The sequence below is a fragment of the Palaemon carinicauda genome, chromosome 2 (assembly GCF_036898095.1).
Source record: "Palaemon carinicauda isolate YSFRI2023 chromosome 2, ASM3689809v2, whole genome shotgun sequence".
Taxonomy (NCBI): domain Eukaryota; kingdom Metazoa; phylum Arthropoda; class Malacostraca; order Decapoda; family Palaemonidae; genus Palaemon; species Palaemon carinicauda.
This window is the reverse complement of record NC_090726.1, coordinates 46986359-47008373: the sequence shown is the minus strand read 5'-3', so window position 1 is coordinate 47008373 and position 22015 is coordinate 46986359. Positions and strand designations below refer to the sequence as shown.

The 22015-nt window shown below is 34.9% G+C and overlaps 1 protein-coding gene across 1 annotated transcript in view; it reads left to right on the top strand.

The window, feature by feature from the left end:
• The first annotated feature begins 15541 nt into the window (after positions 1 to 15541).
• Positions 15542 to 22015, top strand: part of LOC137617304 (uncharacterized) — a 14896-nt gene continuing 8422 nt past the window's right edge. The window contains exons 1-4 of the mRNA XM_068347312.1: positions 15542 to 15616; positions 17163 to 18128; positions 20322 to 20811; positions 21533 to 21696. Coding sequence (XP_068203413.1) covers positions 15542 to 15616; positions 17163 to 18128; positions 20322 to 20811; positions 21533 to 21696 — 1695 coding nt within the window. The remainder of the gene's footprint in view (positions 15617 to 17162; positions 18129 to 20321; positions 20812 to 21532; positions 21697 to 22015) is intronic.

The window sequence follows — 22015 nt, the reverse complement described above, 5'->3', positions numbered from 1 at the left end:
AAAATATCCAGAATTATTATATTTATTCTCATTTATATTAAACCTATATTTATTCTAAGTTAAAAATCAGTGAAAAAATTGTTCATAAATCTCTTTCATAGCTTTGTTATTCATTGTATCATATCAATAGATTCCTTCCCATTCATAGCATTTTTTTTTCTTTTATTATTCTCCATCTTCTTCGCGAATTTAGTGAATATGGTTGGCATCACAGATGTTCTTTGACGGTAAAAAAAAAAAAACTTGATGATTGTGATATATCATACTTTTTAAGAGGTTATCTTATATAAAATGATAAAGCATTTGGTTAATATGGATTTTGTTTTCTCTCAAGCCACGCCGAGCGTGTAGGTAACAGACCAGGGAGTAAGTTCCCGCGGTAAATTCAAACAACTTTACTTTAAAGGCTGCATGTCTGGTCCTTTACTGCAGGGGAATCCTACTCTCTACAATCCTACAGGACCTCCACGGTTGTTTTATGATGCTCATTCTAGAGCATTTAACATGCTCTAGATAAGATACGGAATGAAGTAATTAGAGGTACCACAGGAGTTAGAAACTATCAGATAAGAATCATAAGATACAAGAAAGTAGACTGAGGTGGTATGGTTATGAGAAGAGATGAACAGTATATTGGGAAGAGAGTAATGGAAATGGAGGTACAAGGAACAAGGAGAGGGAGATTAAAGCCAAGGTGGATGAACTGTATCAAGGATGACCTTCGATCAAAGGGATTAACCGGTGATGAAGTGTGGGACAGAGGTAGATGGAGAACGCTGGCCAGAAACATCGACCCCACATAAAGGTGGGAAAAGATGCAGACAAAGAAGAAAAAGAAGATTCTGTAAGGACTACACCATTTTTCATCATTTCCTGAAAGGGGCAAATGTTCAGTTGTTCATTTCCAGCAATCAGTAATTTATTGGGGAGGTGCTTCAATGAACAAATATAAGTATTAAATAAATGGAAGATATGGTAACCAACTGCAAAGATGGCAATGAAATAGTGGGTAAGCTTACGCTTTTTCCGTGCTTTGAAACCTATTTAATCCTCAATTATATATATATATATATATATATATATATATATATATATATATATATATATATATATATATATATATATATATATATATATATATATACTACGCCTACTGACGCAAAGGGTCTCGGTTAGATTTCTCCACTCATGTGCTATGTATACTAAATGCTATGCTACAACCCTAGCTGGAAGAGCAGGATGCTATAAGCCCAAGGGCTCCAACAGGGAAAATAGCCCAGCTGAGGAAAGGAAATAAGGAAACTAATAGAAAAGTAATTAACAATTTAAGTAAACTATTTTAAGAACAGTAACAACATTAAAATGAATATTTCATTTATAAACTATAAAAACTACGAAAACAAGAGGAAGAGAAATAAGATAGAGTAGTGTGCCCGGGTGTACCCTCAAGCAAGAGAACTCTAACCCAAGACAGTGGAAGACAATGGTAGACTATAGTTTACCTGACAACACTGACATTACCAAACAATTCTTCTTCGAAAGGATTAACTACTGCAATGTAATTGTTCAGTGGCAACTCTCCTCTTAGTAAGGGTAAAAGAGACTCTTTAGCTATGGTAAACTGCAAAATCAAACCATAGTTTTCTGGTCTTGGATAGTGCCATAGCCTCTGTACCATGGTCTTTCACTGTTTTGGAGTAGAGTTCTCTTGCTTGAGGGTAACTGGTTTTTAATCAGTTGTCAATCAATTCTCAATTAACTGATTTTCAATCAGAATAATTTCGTACTCAAACGAGATCGAGTAGTGTTTGCGAGGAAGATTGTTGATATAGGACATAGGTCCTACTAGGACTAGGATAAGGATAAGTTGGGAAGATGTGATATGACAAAAAGACATTCCTTTAATTAAAAGTAAAGTATGTTAGCATAACACTTGTACTTGTGTGTAAAACGATATCCAGTATGATGGGTTAAAGCACCGGTTTCAGGCAAAAAAGAAAAGAAATACAATAGGTTTTTTTAAAGATACAACTAAATGATGTTAAGTAAAGTACAGAGAAACGTTGCATTTAAATTTAGGAACATTTATTAGGCATATAAAGTCATTTTCTACCGTGAGAAAAATACCAGTTTTTCTGTTATGCTCTCCACTGCTCTCCACCACTTCACAATCCTCGCTTTCAACGACGCACCATCTTCTCTTATTTCCTGCGTTGAATGTTGGAACAATCTTCGGGCGAACTCTACTGTTCTACTCATAGGACTTGCTACTCTTTTTAAATTTATTCCTTTCTCCTTTCTTTATTTAAGAAGAACTGTGAGACCTACTAGATTGTTATATTTTTCTGCTATATATCTGAGATCGTAAAATAGATATAGGCCTATGTCTAGCATATAAAAAGGGCCTATAAGTTCATTATTTGTTCATCTTTTGAGTATCATGACTAGCTGTGTTTTATATATATATATATATATATATATATATATATATATATATATATATATATATATATATATATATATATATATATATATAAGATATTTACCAAAATCATACAGTATTAGGCCGAATAGAAAGACGGCTAGACTTTAATTAACCAAGAGATCTGACAGACTTTAGAAGTGGGTATTCAACAACAACATTATTTATGGTATTTATAGACTATGAGAAAGCTTTTGATTCCGTCAAAACATCAGCAGTAATGAAAGCCTTTCAAAAATAAGGAATGGAAGAATCTCATTATTATTACACTTGAAGATATCTATACAGGAAGTATAGTAATCCTAAGACTGCATAAGAGAAAATTTCGATTGAGAAAAAGTTAGACATAGAGAGAGACATCTTCTCTCCTAAATTATTCACGGCATGCCTAGAAGTTTTGAGAATTTAGATTGGGAAAATGCTAGAAATCATATTAACGGGGAATACTTTAACAACTTAAGATTTTCAGATGACATAGTTGTGTTTAGTGAATCATGGGAGAAATTGCAAAAGATGTTAGGAGATTTGAATAAAGCAGAAATGTAGGACTGAAAATGAATATGAGTAAAACTAAGACATTCAAGAAAAATGTAGAGACAACAAATAAGTCATGGACGAGCCTCTGGAGATTGTTAATGAATATACTTACTTAGGACAGACAGTAAGTGTTTCCCCAGGGCACGAGACCAAAATTAAAAGAAGGATAAACATAGGTTGGAGAGCATTTGGTTAACAAAATGGGATTATGAAACGTAAAATGCCCCTTTCTCTAAAGAGAAAGGTATTCAAGGAGATGGCCCTACCAGTAATATATGCATCAGAAACTTGGTGCTTTACTAAAGCCTTAGAACATAAGCTAGTTACAACCCAAAGAGTTATGGAAAGAATAATGATAGGAATAACAGTAAGAGACAGAGAAAAGAGCAACATGGATACGAGAGCAAACTAAAGAAGAGGATATTCTAACAACTTTTAAGAAAAAGAAATGGACATGGACAGGACATATGAGAATAACAGACAATAGATGGACATTAAGAACAGCAGAATGGGTCCTAAGAGATTGTAAAAAGAACCAGAGGAAGAAAGAGAAGACGATGGATCGACGAACTAAGGAAGTTTGCAAGCAAAAACTGGTGCAGAGAGACCATGAACAGACGCAAGTGGAAGAACGTGACTGAGGCCTTTGTTCTGCATTGGACTAGTAACGGATGATGATGATGATAATATATATATATATATATATATATATATATATATATATATATATATATATATACATATACACATATATATATATATATATATATATATATATATATATATATATATATATATATATATATATATATATATATATATATATATACATATACATATATATATACATATACATGGAAAATGAAAATACAGAATATACACTTGAGTCCTGACTAGTTTCGTGATACTTCCTCAGAGTCCTCTGAGGAAGTATCACGAAACTAGTCAGGACTCAAGTGTATATTCTGTATTTTCATTTTCCCTGTGGTTCTTCTGCATCTGAGCATCACGTTTTCCTGTGATTTTTACGCATACATATACATATATATATATATATATATATATATATATATATATATATATATATATATATATATATATATATATATATATGTATATACATTATATGTAGTTTTATATGTATAAATATATATATATATATATATATATATATATATATATATATATATATATATATATATATATATATATGTATATATATATATATATATATATATATATATATATATATATATATATATATATATATATATATATATATATATATATATATATATATATAACAGAAAGCTTAGCCGCTGTGAACCTATAAATTCGTTTTAGCGATATATTTTATAACTTTTATACATTACTGAAAAAGCCATTTCCGTGTTTTCCTACATCATGGAGGTCAACATAATCTATAAGTATATTTGTTGATCAATTTGGCCTAATAGAAGTGAATTTGCGATATTATTGGAACAATATTTCATATAATGTCGGAATAGACAATCTAATAATATTGAATCTCTCTCTCTCTCTCTCTCTCTCTCTCTCTCTCTCTCTCTCTCTCTCTCTCTCTCTCTCTCTCTCTCTCTCTCTCTCTCGTTTAAAAATATCTTAGTTTAATTTTTTCATTACTTCTTATATCGTTTATCTATTTCCTTGTTTCCTTTCCTCACTGGGCTATTTTTACCTGTTGGAGCCCTTTGGGCTTATAGCATCTTGCTTTTCCAACTAGGGTTGTAGCTTGAATAATAATAATAATAATAATAATAATAATAAAAATAAGGTTGTGATGGCCTATTGGAAACGTCCTTGCCTGGCGATCAGCTAAACTGGGATTCGATTCCCCCGCTCAAGCTCGGTAGTTTCTTGTAGTGTCTGCAACCATACCATCCTCGTGAGCTAAGGATGGGGTCCGGTATTGGGGGAACATATTAATCTACCTGCTGAATCATCTGTAGCCATTGCCTGACCCCCCGGGGTCCTAGCTTGGTTTCCTTTCATCACTGGGCTATTTTCCCTGTTGGAGTCCCTGGGCTTATAGTATCCTGCTTTTTCCAACTAGGGTTGTAGCTTAGCAAGTAATGATAATAATAATAACAACAACAACAACAACAACAACAATAATAATAATAATAATAATAATAATACTAATAATAATAACAATAGGAGATTTAAAGGTATTTCTATCATCTTCATCATCATCTTTTCCTCCTACGCCTAATAAAGCAAAGGGCCTCGGTTAGATTTCGCCAGTCGTCTCTATCTTAAGCTTTTAATTCAATACTTCTCCATTCATCATCTCCTACTTCGCGCTTCACAGTCCTCAACCACGTAGGCCTAGGTCTTCCAACTCTTCTAGTGCCTTGTGGAGCCCAGTTGAAAGTTTGGTGAATTACTTGGGGAGTGCGAAGACCATAACCAAACCATCTCCATCTACCCCTCGACTTGATCTTATCCACATATGACACGAGTATCAATGTACAATTACATTAGTTCTATCAACATTCTTATTCCAGATCTTAATATCAATTCCTCATATCGTTGTTCATTCATAATTTCCGTAAGTTTTATTAGCTCTTACATTTAGATCTTCATATGTGATTGATTCCATCCACAACTCATTTAATTTTAAAACTCACTTTTTCTTATGCAAGGTTTGATATTACTAAGGTTTCAGTAACGTTTCCATAAGTTATCATTCTTTTTATAATTAGTTATGTTATTTAGTGTACAGAAGTTCAAACTAGATGCGAGTGTTTTTGTGAGGAACCAGCGTGTTTAATCTTATATTTTTCTTTATTTTGGACTTCATGGTTTATTATTTGCGTCTACATAACTTTTTTTTCGTGTTGGGTCCTAAGGCTTGTAGCATTCTTCTTTTCTAAGTAGGTTTGTAGCTTGGTATAATAATAATAATAATAATAATAATAATAATAATAATAATAATAATAATAATAATAATAATAATAATAAAGCTCTCGTTTCGTCTGTACTCCTGAACGAATGTCACGTATGCGTCTAGAAGCAGACAAACATGCAGGAACATTTCCCAGTCAATAAATATCGTAATCTCTAAACCTTATCTGATTCCAACTAATCGTATAAAGTATAACGTCATGTAGTTCATATCGTGAATTATGTTTACAAGAGTCTCCACATTCTAGTAAATAGATTATAGATATTTACATGGTCTTTACTTTATCGAACGAAGTAAACAACGATGTTAAAAGGAATATTTAGGGAGTTCTGTGTGTTAAATCAATCTTATTAGCTTGTTAACTAAAGGATTTTATGAATCCTGGGTTCTTGAAGCCTCAGGGAATATACGATAAGTATATTTAGAAAGGAAAACAATAATATTCAAGTCTGCTAAGAGAAAACTTCACCAATGTCGTTACGATTTTCAAAATATCGGTATACTTTTTTTATATTGCTCATGTTTCGTCCAACTACATTACTAAGTCTCTGGAGTGACAAGGAGTTACATATAATTTATGATACGACTTTTTATATGAAATCATTCCCCATTTAAAACCAATTTCCGTTTAGTGCTGGTCAATTGGCAGGGTAGATGGTCTGAAACTTTTAAGTTGAGTAACTCGATTCGTATAGTTTCGGTTCCTACTTTGCAAGAATGTCTTTACTTAAATACATAGCATATCTTCCACATTTTCTTATTATTATCGAATGGTACTTTTTTGTATGAAACTATTGCGCTTTTATACTTCTGTATATGAGTATGTGCGAGTATATCTATGTGTGTACGGTTGAGTATGTACGCATGTGAACCCAGGAACATACACCATCATCTCCTCCTAGGCCTATTGACACAGTGCCTCGATTAGATTTCGTCAGTTGTCTCTATCTTGAGCTTTTAAACCAAGACTTCCCCACTCATCATCTCCCACTTCACGATTCATAGTACTCAGCCATGTAGGCCTAGATCTTCGACTCTTTTAGTGCCTTGTGGAGCACAGTTAAACATTTGGTGAACCAATCTCTCTTTGGGGAGTGCAAAGAGCACGCCCAAACCATCTCCATCTACCCCTCACCATGATCTCATCCATATATGGTACTCGAGTTATCTCTCTTATAGTTTAATTTCTAATCCTGTTCTGCCATTTAACTTCTAATATTCTTCTGAGGGCTTTGTTCTCAAATCTGCTAAAGCTAATTGAGATTGTTTCATTGTCATACCATGACTCAGTCCATACAGTAACACCGATCTCACTAAACTTATATATAGTCTGATTTTTATTTCCAAATTTTACCTAACCTAACCATTGTCTGATTTGCTTTCATTCAATCTTCCATTAAACTCGAATTCTAAATATCCTGTATTAGAGATCATAGTTCCTAAATGTCTAAATGAGTGCAACTCATTAATCCTTTCTCCTTCTAAAGATATTTCATCTTCCATTGCATGTTCCTCTCTCGTCATCTGTCTTTCTTCTATTTATCTTGATTCCAACCTCATGTGATATGTCATGCATTCTGATAAACAAACTTTGCAAGACCTGCGGTGTTCTGTTGATAAGGACAGCGTCATCAGCATACTCTAGGTCAGCTAATTTCCTGTTACCAATCTAGTCCAATCCTTCCCCACCATCCCCAACTGTTCTATGCATTACAAAATCCATGAGGAGGATAAACAACATAGGTGACAATACATTCTCTTGGAGTACTCCACTGTTTACTGGAAATTCATTTGATAGGACTCCACTAACATTGATTTTGTACTTGCTATACTCATGAACAGACAATCAAATTTACACATTTTAGAGGAACTCCATAAAAACGCTGGACTCTCCACAAAATTGGCCGGTGCACACTATAAAAGGGTTTTTCATAGTCCACAAATGCAATCAGAAGTTAATTTATATATTCTACACATTTCTGTACCACATGACTTAAAATGAAAATTTGGTCAGTACAACACAACTACCTTTTCTAAATCCTGCTTGTTCATCTCTCAGCTTTTCATTAATCTTTCTCTCTAGTCTCTTTAGAATGAGCGTACTATATATTTATTTTGTAGAATGTAGTCAGTTTACTAATACTACAATTATTACATTGATTTAGTGTCTTATTTGGCTTAATTACCGTATCATTTATGCATTTTTTGTCTATATCGTTCGAGAGTCGTTTACATTTAAATTCATTTATTTCTCCAAAGTTTCATTGGAAAATATAAAATCAGCCTTTTACATATATTTTCCTGTTTTTATTTACCTGTGAAAAGATGAAGAACAGAATATAATATTTGAAATATAATGTTTAATTCTTATGTCAACGTTCACCTTCTTGGTCAAACAGCATTTTACGAAAGATATAAACACGCAGGCAGTGAATTTATGGTTTTCTGAAACTTTTAAAACATAAATCCAAATTATCTAAACTATCGATTCATGAGCTTTTTATCCTACACGACGGGCTGTCTGCAAAATTATACGGTACTTGGCAGGAAGCCTTTGTCGGAAACGCATTGGATCGCTAGAGAGATGGGTTAAGCCTCAACAACTTTAAATTCTTTGTCAAATGCTTAAAGGTAAGTGACGTCAGTATTGTTACTAATATCTGTTTTCAAGTTCTTCTTTAGTACCCTATTCAAAGCAAATTCCTCTTGTTTTGTTAGTTTTTATTGTTTATATAGGAAATATTTATTTTAATGTTGTTATTGTTCTTAAAATATCTTATTTTTCCATAATTCCTTTCCTCACTGGGCTATTTTCCTTGTTGGGGCCCCTTGGCTCACAGCATCTTGCTTTTCCAGACGTAAGGGACATTGATATTGCCCTAGCAAGTAGAACAATGCCCTAGCAAGCAGGACAATGCCCTAGTAAGCAGGACAATGCCCTAGCAAGTAGAACAATGCCCTAGCAAGCAGGACAACGCCCTAGCAAGTAGGACAATGCCCTAGCAAGCAGGACAATACCCTAGCAAGCAGCACAATGCCTTAGCAAGCAGAACAATGCCCTAGCAAGCAGGACAATACCCAGCAGCACAATGCCCTAGCAAGCAGAACAATGCCCTAGCAAGCAGGACAATGCCCTAGCAAGCAGGACAATGCCCTAGCAAGCAGGACAATGCCCTAGCAAGCAGGACAATGCCATATAGACTGACGGCGTATAGGCCTATCCGTGTTAGAAAGATGCTTTAGTGAGAAAAAATATCATCGTTATTGAAATATATAGTTAGATTATACCGCTGGTAATATGGAAAAGCCTAAGTTCTACGCAAGGATTATTTTGTATCAAAGTATATATTACCGAGTTCAAAATCACCAAGAAACTGGATAGGCCATTGTAATATTTTCGTCTAGAATGCAAACTTTTTTAAAATTTGACAGCGTCCGTTGCACTGAATAACTGCGATGTTATTAATTAAATAACAATAATTGCATATTAAAGTGAACCGGCAAATCAATATTGTTTCAGGCTTTCTTTTGTCCTTATCTCTCTTGATCAAGTCACAATTGATAAGAATTATTCAGTGCTTTAACTGGCCAGTATAAACATCTTTTCAGCTGTAAATGTATTAATTCATGCTGTTTATTTTATTAAGACTAGTGTACCCTAGCCGTCATAAATGACGTCTAAATATTTAGGTGCACACACACACACACACACACACACACACACTTAACCATTCCCACAACCCGCTGGTTTAGCAATTTGCGTTCAATGTTGAAGAGGCTGACATAAGTGTCTTTTTATAGTTTATATATGAAAAAAAAATCTTTTTTAATATATTATTCATAACTTTTCTTGCAGTTTGTTTCCTTTCCTCACTGGGCCCTTTTTTTCCGTGTTGGAGCCCTTGGGCTTATGGCATGCTGCTTTTCTAACTAGGGTTGTAGCTTAGCCCAGAGCTAGTGATATCTCTCTCTCTCTCTCTCTCTCTCTCTCTCTCTCTCTCTCTCTCTCTCTCTCTCTCTCTCTCTCTCTCTCTCTCTCTCTCTCTCTCTATATATATATATATATATATATATATATATATATATATATGTACACACACACACACACACACACATATATATATATATATATATATATATATATATATATATATATATATATGTACATACTATATATATACACACACACACACACACACATATATATATATATATATATATATATATATATATATATATATATATATATATATATATATATATGACACTTGCTCATTATTATATAGAGGCCCAGTCAAACTCGTTAGTTCCTTTGGTCGCTGCAAACTCACCATCCTTGTGAGCTAAGGAGGGTGGTTGGAGCCTATAGGTCTATCTGCTGAATCATCAGCATCAATTGATTCTATAGTCAATTTTTTTAGTGAGGCAGATTTGCACCTACTCCCAGAGGTGCCCTTTTAGCTCGGAAAGTTTCCTAATAGCTGATTGGTCAGAAGTATTTTTGTCCGAATACTTCCGACCAATCAGCTATCTGGAAACTTTCCGAGCTGAAAAGGGCACCCCTGCGAGTCGGTGCAAATCTGCCTCACTAAAAAAAATTGACTATAGCTTGGGTGGAGAGGGGACTTGGTCGCTGATCACACGTAACATGGTCAGTCTCTAGGGCATTGTCCTGCTCGCTCCTACCATTCATGAGCTGCCTTTAAACCTTAAACATAGAATTTAATCCATGCCAAAATAGGTTAGCGTCTCATAGTAAATTATTAAACATTTTTTTTTTCCTTTTTGTTTCAGTGTACCGATAAAATGACACCCTATGTTGTGATGCTGGTAGTTTGCTGTCTGTGGGTTTCATCCACTACTGAAGCTAGTAAGTATCGTATATACTATAAGTTCTTGAAGTGATAGTGTTTTATTTCCTTATGTCCTTTCCTTACTGGGCTATTTTTCTTTGTTGGACCCTTGGGATTATAGAATCCTACTTTTACTAATAGATTTGTAGCTTAGCTAATAATAATAATAATAATAATAATAATAGTAGTAGTAGTAGTTTTATTTCCTCATGTCCTTTCCTTACTGGGCTATTTTTCTTTGTTGGAGCCCTTGGGATTATAGCATCCTACTTTTCCAAATAGATTTGTAGCTTAGCTAATAATAATAATAATAATAATAATAATGATAATAATAGTAGTAGTAGTTTTATTTCCCCATGTCCTTTCCTTACTGGGCTATTTTTCTTTGTTGGAGCCCTTGGGATTATAGCATCCTACTTTTACAAATAGATTTGTAGCTAATAATAATAATAATAATAATAATAATAATAATAATAATAATAATAATAATAATATTCGCACTTCCCAAGAGCAAATGGAGTCTCCGCGGATGGGCCAGAAAGTCTTTGAAACATCCAAAATCCTTGTAACTCCTTGTAACTATTTCCCTCTTAAAAATCATTATCATCATCTCCTCCCACGCCTATTGACGCAAAGGGCCTCGGTTAGATTTCGCCAGTCGCCTCTATCTTGAGCTTTTAAATCAATACTTCTCCATTCATCATCTACTTTGCGCTTTATAGTCCTCAGCCATATAGGCGTTGATCTTCCAACTCTTCTAGTACCTTGCGGAGCCCAGTTGAAAGTTTGGTGAACTAATCTCTCTTTGGAAGTGCGAAGAGCATGTCCAAACCATCTCCATCTACCCCTCGCCATGATCTCATCCACATAAGGCACTCGAGTAATCTCTCTTATAGTTTTATTTCTAATCCTGTCCAGCCATTTAACTCCCAATATAATCTTCTGGGGGCTTTGTTCTAGCAAAACAAACAGCCATTTATCTCCCAATATATTCTTCTGGGGGCTTTTTTTCCTAGCAAAACAAACAGCCATTTAACTCCCAATATAATCTTCTGGGGGCTTTTTTTCCTAGCCAAACAAACAGCCATTTAACTCCCAATATTCTTCTGGGGGCTTTGTTCTAGCAACGCAAAAAATCATTTCACTTCTGCCCTTAATCATTGGCTTATCTCAGTATTGATGTTTAGCTCCGAAACACTCGCTGCCTCTTACTGGAAATATTTTCTCGATAATCGAAAGAGAATATGAACTGCTTCTCAACTTTGATATCGGCTCAATATTCGTTGGTAAATACATTGATCGTATATAACGACTAAAACATAACTTTTTTTTTTTTTTTTTTTTTTTTTTTTTTTTTTTCTTTTAGTAAACTGGTAATGTGTTTGTTTAGAAAGAAAAGGACGTCGGGTGCAATCTTCCGATATAAGTGCTTATAAATCGTTACAGATTATTTCAAATTCTTGGAACCTATATGTATATATATATATATATATATATATATATATATATATATATATATATATATATATATATATATATATATATATATTTATTTATGCATATATATATGTATATATATATATATATATATATATATATATATGCATATATATTATATATACATATATATATATATATATATATATATATATATATATATATATATATATATACATATATATACATATATATGTATATAAATATATATACATATTTATGTATATATATATATATATATATATATATATATATATATATATATATATATATATATATATATATATCAGTAAGCTCCCACGAGATATCCGAAAGACCGAAGATATTAAGGCTCTCAAGGGGAAACTGAAGACGTTTTTGTTTTTTACTTTCCAGAGAGAGAGTTGATCACTTTGGCCAAGTTCCAGACGGGAGAGAAAGCCACGATTGACTCCATGCTGGATGGTGGAATGGATCTACTTCCGGATTTGGAACAGGTACTACTAATACTACTACTACTACTACTACTACTACTACTAATAATAATAATAATAATAATAATAATAATGATGATGATGATAATGATAATAATAATAATAATGATGATGATAATAATAATAACCATAATAATAATCATCATCATCATAATAATAATAACAAGTGAGCAAGTCCTGAACGCGGACATGGTCCTCGTAGAGGACATACCTCCGCACGTGACCTTGACCTTCAGGTGACCTTGACCTTCACGTGACCTTGACCTTCACGTGACCTTGACCTTCAAGTGACCTGCTTGACTTTTGACCTTCAAGTGATCTTTGTTCATTTGCCACTGATACTTAATATGACATTGATATAATGCACCAATATGACCTTGACCTTTGACCTTTATAAATTTGAACATCACCCATGGGTTGCGCCTGGACTAGGACTTCCCTGTTGGCTTATGCAAAAGTCAGTGCTTTATTTCTGTCTCTTGATATGGCCACTTATGTCATAGTGACACCAGTGACCCCTGTGACCTTGACCTTGGGGTGACCTTGACCAAAATTTAATCAGTTCTTCCATACACATTGGGGAACTACTTGGCCAAGTTTGAAGTGATTCCGTGTAGAAATGTGGCCTCTACGTTGTCCACAGACAGACAGACAAACAGAGAAACAAACAAACAAACAAACCGAACCGAAAACATAACCTCCTGGCGGAGGTAATAATAATAATAATAATAATAGATTTCTTGCTTGTAGGTAAACTCGGGCACACTACTCTATCTAATTTCTCTTCCTCTTGTCCTGTTAAAGTTTTTTATAGTTTATATAGAAGATATTTATTTTGTTGTTTCTCTTCTAAAAATATTTTATTTTTCCTCTTTTCCTTTCCTCACTGGGCTATTTTCTCTGTTGGAGCCCACTAGGCTTATAGCATCCTGCTTCTCCAACTAGGGTTGTAGCTTGGATAATAATAATAATAATAATAATAATAATAATAATAATGACCTATGCCCTAAGACAAAACAATGCCGGTAGGGACCACTTTCCTAGGGCCTAGGTTCGAATCCTTGCCCAGCCAGAAGCATTTATCATAAAGTAATTTCCAGTGGACATATATATATATATATATATATATATATATATATATATATATATATATATATATATATATATATATATATATATATATATATATACATAATATATGTATACAGTATATATATATATATATATATATATATATATATATATATATATATACAGTATATATATATATATATATATATATATATATATATATATATATATATATATATATATATGTGTGTGTGTGTGTGTGTGTGTTTGCGTCGCTGGAAAACCTTAGACCAATAGAAAATAAAAATCTTAATAATTATCAACAAGATGAACTGTCGAAGGTTTAAATATTTTATATAAAATTATTTCATAAACGATACTTGACATTTCATGAATTTTATACCAACAGGTGACATTGACTCTTCATGTACGGCTACGACATTTCACCTCACACATACCTCTTATCAGTTATTCAATAAATGGTTCCAGCGAAGAATTTTTAGTGGGTAAGCTTTCCTTACTTTTGTTTTATGTTACGTTAAATTTACGTATATTATATTACAAAATGTGTGAAAAGTGATTAAATTTTTTCATGTTAATAGTAAAAATAAAACAATTCATTTTTTATATATGTTAATGTAATTTTAAATCGAAAATATTGATGTGTTCTACGAGAGTTCGAGATTCTGTTTCGACGCTAGCCGAGACTGACGGCGAGAACTATACAATGCTATACAACCCTAGTTGAAAAGCAGGATGCTATAAGCCCTGGGGCTCCAACAGGGAAAATAGCCCCGTGAGGAAAGGAAACGAGGAAAAATAGAATATCTTCATAACAGTAACAACATTTAAATAAATATTTCCTAAATAGACTTTAAAAACTTTAACAAAACAAGAGGAAGAGAAATGAGATAGAATAGTGTGTCCGAGTGCACTCTCAAGCAAGAGAACTCTGACCCAAGACAGTGGAAGATCATGGTACAGAGGCTATGGCACTACCCAAGACTAGAGAATAATGGTTTGATTTGGGAGTGCCCTTCTCCTACAAGAGCTGCTTACCATAGCTAAAGAGTCTCTTCTACCCTTACTAAGAGGATAGCGGCCGCTGAACATTTACAGTGCATTAGTTAACCCCTTGGGTGAAGAAGAATTGTTTAATAACCACAGTGTTGTCAGGTGAATGAGGACAGAGGAGAATCTGTAAAGAATATGCCAGACTATTCGGTGTATGTGTAGGCCACTGAACAATTACAGTGCAATAACCCCTGGAGTGAAGAAGAATTGTTTGGTAATCTGTGTTGTCAGGTGTATGAAGACAGAGAAGAATATGTAAAGGATAGGCCAGACTATTCGGTATATGTGTAGGAAGAGGGAAAAATGAACCGTAACTAGAGAGAAGGATCCAACGTAGTACTATCTGGCCAGTCAAAGGACCCCGCACCTCTAGCGGTAGTATCTCAACGAGTGGCTGTTGCCCTGGGCAACCTACTAACTCTCACTGTTCTTCATTGAAATTGACCGATGAATAATTCGACAGGATAATTAAAGTTCTATTAAATAATGGCGTTTCAAATAAAGACATTAAATGCTCAAATTCCTTGTACCTATTCCTCTCTCGGCAGAACTCGCACCGAAGAAAAAGAACATGCACGTCTACTGCTGCAATGGCTTGGTCTCAGAAGCGATTAAATATGAACCTAAAATGTTTAGATGGGTCCACATTGCCGTTGGACTCAACTTGACCGCTCGCTCGCTCTACGTCGTCAATGATGATGCTGTAAGTAATTTTTTTTTATAGATTTCATTTTGAATTATCAATCCTGTTTAAATTCAAAATTTGCACTATTTATTATTCCGCACTTCTTTATTATATGAATATACATTTCCATTTATTTTTAGGTATGTATCTATGTGTATGTGTGTGTGTATATGTATGTATTTGTATATGTATGCATAATTATATGCTTATGTATATGTATGTGTACATTTAGTTTATCTATATCAATATTTACTTTTTATAATTTTTTTTTTTATTGATGATATTATTTTGTTTGTATTATTGCCCGAAGAGCTCTGCTCCACATGGGCTTGGACCGAATCTTTTTTTGTAAATATTTTGTATGTAAATATGTTTCTGTCCAATAAACATTATTATTATTTCTATTTTGTTCATGTAGTCAATGAGGTTAGTTAAACTCTATTTTCATTTTACTCAACTCATAACACAAAAACTATACAAGGCAAGACTTACATCTATTATCGTAAGCCTATAGCTAAATCTTTTCATTGATATGTGATGCTACATATTTTGTAAAATGTTCATAGATGTAATTTGTAAAGTAAAGATACAATTGGCAATTACTATGCGCAAATAGTCTGGCCTTCTCCATCATATTCGGTTCAATACTATACAGTATTCTAGAAATTTCATGCCAGCTGTGACCAAGTTGTGGAATGATCTTTCTAATCAGGTAGTTGAATCGGTAGAACTTCAAAAATTCAAACTTGAAGCAAATGTTTTTTTTTATGTTGAACAGAGACTGGCATAAGTTCTATTTATAGTTCATATGTGAAAGATATAGTGTTATTACTGTTCTTAAAATATTTTATTTTAATTGTTCATTATTTCTCATGTAGTTTATTTATTTCCTTATTTCCTTTTCCAGGTAACAAAAAATCGATATATTTGTACATTTTATTACATTATTAAAAATTAAGATTTGAATATACCCAAATGTAATAATTTCGGTTGGAGTTTAGACTCAAAAAATATAACTTTTCCAGACAACAGAAAGTCAATTACATTATTAAAATCTAAGACTTGAATATTCCTAAATATAGTAATTTTAGTTGGAATTTTCACTCCGAAAATATAACTTTTCCGGGTAACTAAAATCAATTTGTATATTTTATTATATTATTAAAAACTAAGATCTGAATTTTCCCTCCAAAAATATATTTTTTTTGCAGGTAACTAAAGTCTCTTTGTACATTTTATTACATTATTAAAACCTAAGATCTGAATTTTCACCCCAAAAATATCATATTTTTTTTCAGGTAACTAAAGTCTCTTTGTATATTCTATTACATTATTAAAACCTAAGATCTGAATTTTCACTCCAAAAATATTATATCTCTTCCACGTAACTAAAGTCTATTTGTACATTTTATTACATTATTAAAAACAGATCTGAATTTTAACTCCAAAAATATCATTTTTTTTTTTCCAGGTAACAAAATGTCAATATATTTGTATATTCTATTACATTATTAAAACCTAAGATCTGAATTTTCACTCCAAAAATATCATAATTTTTTTCCAGGTAACTAAAATCAACCTGAAAATCGATTACTCTAAAATCGGCGTTGGCAACAAGTTAGAAGTGCGAGCGGGAGGACGCTTCGTGCTAGGCCAGAGGCTCTACACGCCTGACGGAGGTTTCCACATACTTGAAACTTTAGATGGAGAGATAGCTGACTACAGACTCTACGACTCATTCCTGATGCCCAATGATATAAAGGAAATAATGGACTGTAGGGACCCGCCTACACTTCGTAAGCCAATTGTTAGTTTGAATGAGGATATATTCGAGAAAGTTGGCGGCGTTGAGCTTCAAAAGGTCTATCTTGACACGATATGCAGCGAACATACCACTGAATTCTACTTGTTCTTTTCCGAGAAGAGGAATTTCCCCGATTCGGTATCCTGGTGTCGCAAGATCAAGGGAGAAATTATTCTTCCCCAAAGTCCAGAACTAAACGAGAAGCTATACCACCAGTTCCTGCCATACCGAGAAAAGTGCCAAGATATTTGGACTCATCTCTTCTGGCTTGGCTTTAATGGCGACCTGGCTACTGGAACCTGGCGGAACCTCAGAGACAGGCGTCCAATAGAATGGTTTAATTTCCTCTCGCAGTACAAGACCGTAACAAACGAGTCCCAATGTGCAGCTACTGTCAGTCACGATCCGTACAAGTGGGCATCTTGCCCATGTGGGATCGAGGTCTGCACTCTGTGCAACTTCACCATCCATCCAGAGCTCAGACTACGAGGACCTTGTAAGATCTCCCTCCTAGATCGAACATTCTCCTTTCGAGAGAACGATAAATACGACCTGGTGTTCGATGGGGTTTGGCACACCATGATCATGTTCGAGAATAACAATTGGGTGATAAAGAGCCGGCTGTACGAAGAAATCACCGGCACGATGATTCTGAAGAGGAAAGGGGAGTATCCCGTTGGGGTCCACGAGTGGAAGATATCTGGAGATCGATGTACTCAAGAAAAGGTGGGTCAGTTTAACAAAGGTCTTGGTCAGTTTTACATAAAGGGGTGGGTCAGTTTCACAAAGGTCTTAGTCAGTTTTACATAAAGGGGTGGGTCAGTTTCACAAAGGTCTTGGTCAGTTTTACATAAAGGGGTGGGTCAGTTTCACAAAGGTCTTGGTCAGTTTTACATAAAGGGGTGGGTCAGTTTAACAAAGGTCTTGGTCAGTTTTACATAAAGGGGTGGGTCAGTTTCACAAAGGTCTTGGTCAGTTTTACATAAAGGGGTGGGTCAGTTTCACAAAGGTCTTAGTCAGTTTTACATAAAGGGGTGGGTCAGTTTCACAAAGGTCTTGATCAGTTTTACATAAAGGGGTGGGTCAGTTTCACAAAGGTCTTGGTCAGTTTTACATAAAGGGGTGGGTCAGTTTCACAAAGGTCTCGGTCAGTTTTACATAAAGGGGTGGGTCAGTTTCACAAAGGTCTCGGTCAGTTTTACATAAAAGGGTGGGTCAGTTTCACAAAGGTCTCGGTCAGTTTTACATAAAAGGGTGGGTCAGTTTCACAAAGGTCTTGGTCAGTTTTACATAAAAGGGTGGGTCAGTTTCACAAAGGTCTTGGTCAGTTTTACATAAAGGGGTGGGTCAGTTTCACAAAAAGAGGTAGGCCAATTAAAAGAAAGAAAGAAAAAAAAACAGGTGGATCAGTTTTACAAAAATAGGTGGGTCATCCCCTGGGCATAAGCTTTTCCAACTAGGGTTGTAGCTTAGCAAGTAGTAGTAATAATAATAATAATAATAATAATAATAATAATAATAATAATAATAATAATAATAATAATAATAATAATAATAATAATAATAATAATAATAATAATAAGAAGAAGAAGAAGAAGAAGAAGAAGAAGTCTGAACAGGGCTCAATACACAACAGAGGTAAGAACAAAGCAATAGTTGAATTTGGGGCAGAGGTTTGAGAGGTAGATCCCATTAAGTAGGTCATTTATTTGCATTTATGGGGCCTGAGTTCATCTTTTTTTCATTGGTACAAGTATCATTATTTTGGTGAAGTAGTTTAAGTAGATAATCTATTTACATTTATAGGGTCCGCTGTCTTTCTTCAATGTGAATAAAAACTATAGCTATTAAGGACAAGTTAAAGACGTTGCATAGTAAAGTGGGTAAGTGGTAAAGAAAAAAAGAAAATAGAAAGTAAACAGAGGGGACGTAAACGTAGATGGTTGGCTAGATGAGATCAAACTCCTCGTGTATCGGTATCAGTAACCGTGGATGGTTGGCTAGACGAGAACAGACCCCTCGCGTATCGGTATCAGTAACCGTGGACGGTTGGCTAGACGAGATCAGACCCCTCGCGTATCGGTATCAGTAACCGTGGACGGTTGGCTAGACGAGATCAGACCCCTCGCGTATCGGTATCAGTAACCGTGGACGGTTGGCTAGACGAGATCAGACCCCTCGCGTATCGGTATCAGTAACCGTGGACGGTTGGCTAGACGAGATCAGACCCCTCGCGTATCGGTATCAGTAACCGTGGACGGTTGGCTAGACGAGATCAGACCCCTCGCGTATCGGTATCAGTAACCGTGGACGGTTGGCTAGACGAGATCAGACCCCTCGCGTATCAGTATCAGTAACAGTGGAGTGATGTTAGAATAGATTAAAGACAATTATTCAAAGGTTATTTTGATTGGTAGAGTGGTTAGTTGGAAAATTTTTCCTTGACGTTGTAAGGACTTATGAAGTTCTCACAGTAAGATGGGGTAGTCTAGGAAAGAGATGTCTTGTTGTGTGTGTATGAGAGAGAGAGAGAGAGAGAGAGAGAGAGAGAGAGAGAGAGAGAGAGAGAGAGAGAGAGAGTAATAAGATGATGCCGATTTATTATTATTATTATTATTATTATTATTATTATTACTTGCTAAGTTACAACCCTTAGTTGGAAAAGCAGGATGCTATAAACCAATGGGCCCCAACAGGGGAAATAGCCCAGTGAGGAAAGGAAACAAGGAAATGCAAAATATTTGAAGAACAGTAACAATATTAAGATAAATATTTCCTACATAAACTATAAAAAAAACTACAACAAAACAAGAGGAAGAGAAATAAGATAGAAAAGTGTGCCCGAGTGTACCCTTTTTCCATCAAACAAACTTTTCAATAAAATAACTCGTATCTTGCATATAATTGTCCCAATTACAGACCAAGTTCCTGCTGACCTCCTGCAACAAGGACCAGTACACTTGCAATGACGGATCCTGCATTCCGAAAGACGCCAGATGTGACTTGTCTGTGCACTGCATTGACGAAAGCGACGAAATTGACTGTTCGGTGGTTGAACTGCCTCCCGGGTATTCGCAGAGGATCCCGCCACCTAGCGTTCAGGCGGAGCCTCTGCCCGTCTACATTTCCTTCAACGTCACCTCCATCAAGAAGTTCGACCTCTCTTCGTTCAGTATCGGGATTGATATGCTGATCACCCTTATGTGGGAGGATCGCAGGCTGAAGTATAAGAACATCAGGGAGAATTACAGGGAGAATCTCGTGGGCGCACAATCGTCCGTCTGGATACCGAGGTTCAAGTATCGAGATGGGACGCTTAGCGCCGCTAAGTTGGACGTTCACTCGCAGGCGATCTACGTGAAGCGGTTGACAGAGCCAATGCCCGATGACGATACCACTATATTGGAAGGCAAGATTACTGCGATTTTATTTCATCTTTTTCTTGTGTCTGTAGGGATGGGAGGATTCTAGATCTTATCCACCATTTCTCAAAAGTAAATTTTCAATTTCGCGAGTAGGAACGAAACTACCCAGGGTTAAAGGAATTTGAAAATAAAGAGGTGGGAAATATGTTGCTAGCTATTGTCGTTTTCTCCACATCTATAGACAAGCTCTCTTATATAATAAAGAGCAAGTGTCTGGCTATATATATATATATATATATATATATATATATATATATATATATGTATATATATATATATATATATATATATATATATATTATATATATGTATATATTATATATATATATATATATATATATATATATATATATATATATATATATATATATATATATATATTTATTTATTTATTTATTTCTGTCACGCTCAGCTCTCCCTGTCCCTCGGGAGTGGGGAGAGAGAGAGTAGTCATACCCTAGTGAACGGGGCTTGCGTGTATTGCGTATATGTGCATATCTATCTTAATATTTAACCATCATTATGACTAGTACATATAAATTTATCTATTTCCCCACCCTCGTTTTTCTCTTTCTATGTAGTTGATTTGTCAGCTGAATTGCTCCTGCAAACCTTAGTTTGACTTGAAAATCCAGGCTCCTAACAGTTATTCTAACATTACTCCATTTTCCTCTCACAAGAATATTTTATTTTTTTCTTCTCCAGACAGACTTTACAGTGGCCAGGGGAACACGCTTATCCTCGAGCAAGAACTGACCCTCAACTTCAAGTGCTACTTCCATCTCCAGATGTATCCATTTGACCGGCAGGTCTGCTTTATGGAATTCATCTTGTATGAGTTAACCAAAAACTTGGGAGTTCTGATGAAGGTAGGCTAATGGTCTGGCGGGGTCGTAAGGGCTCGGCCAGACCAAGCGCGGCTAGCGGCGAGGTTAGCGGCAAGAGGTTCCCGCGGCAAATTGAAACCTTAGGTATCTTATGTAGGTGGCCAGATAGCAGGCGCGAGGCTTCCCGCGCCTCCTATCTGGCCACCTACATAAGATACCTAAGGTTTCAATTTGCCGCGGGAACCTCTTGCCGCTAACCTCGCCGCTAGCCGCGTTTGGTCTGGCCGAGCCCTAATGGTCTGGCGGGGTCGTATGGGAGCACCGAAAGGTGATAGAATATGTAGCGGCTCCTCATTTATCC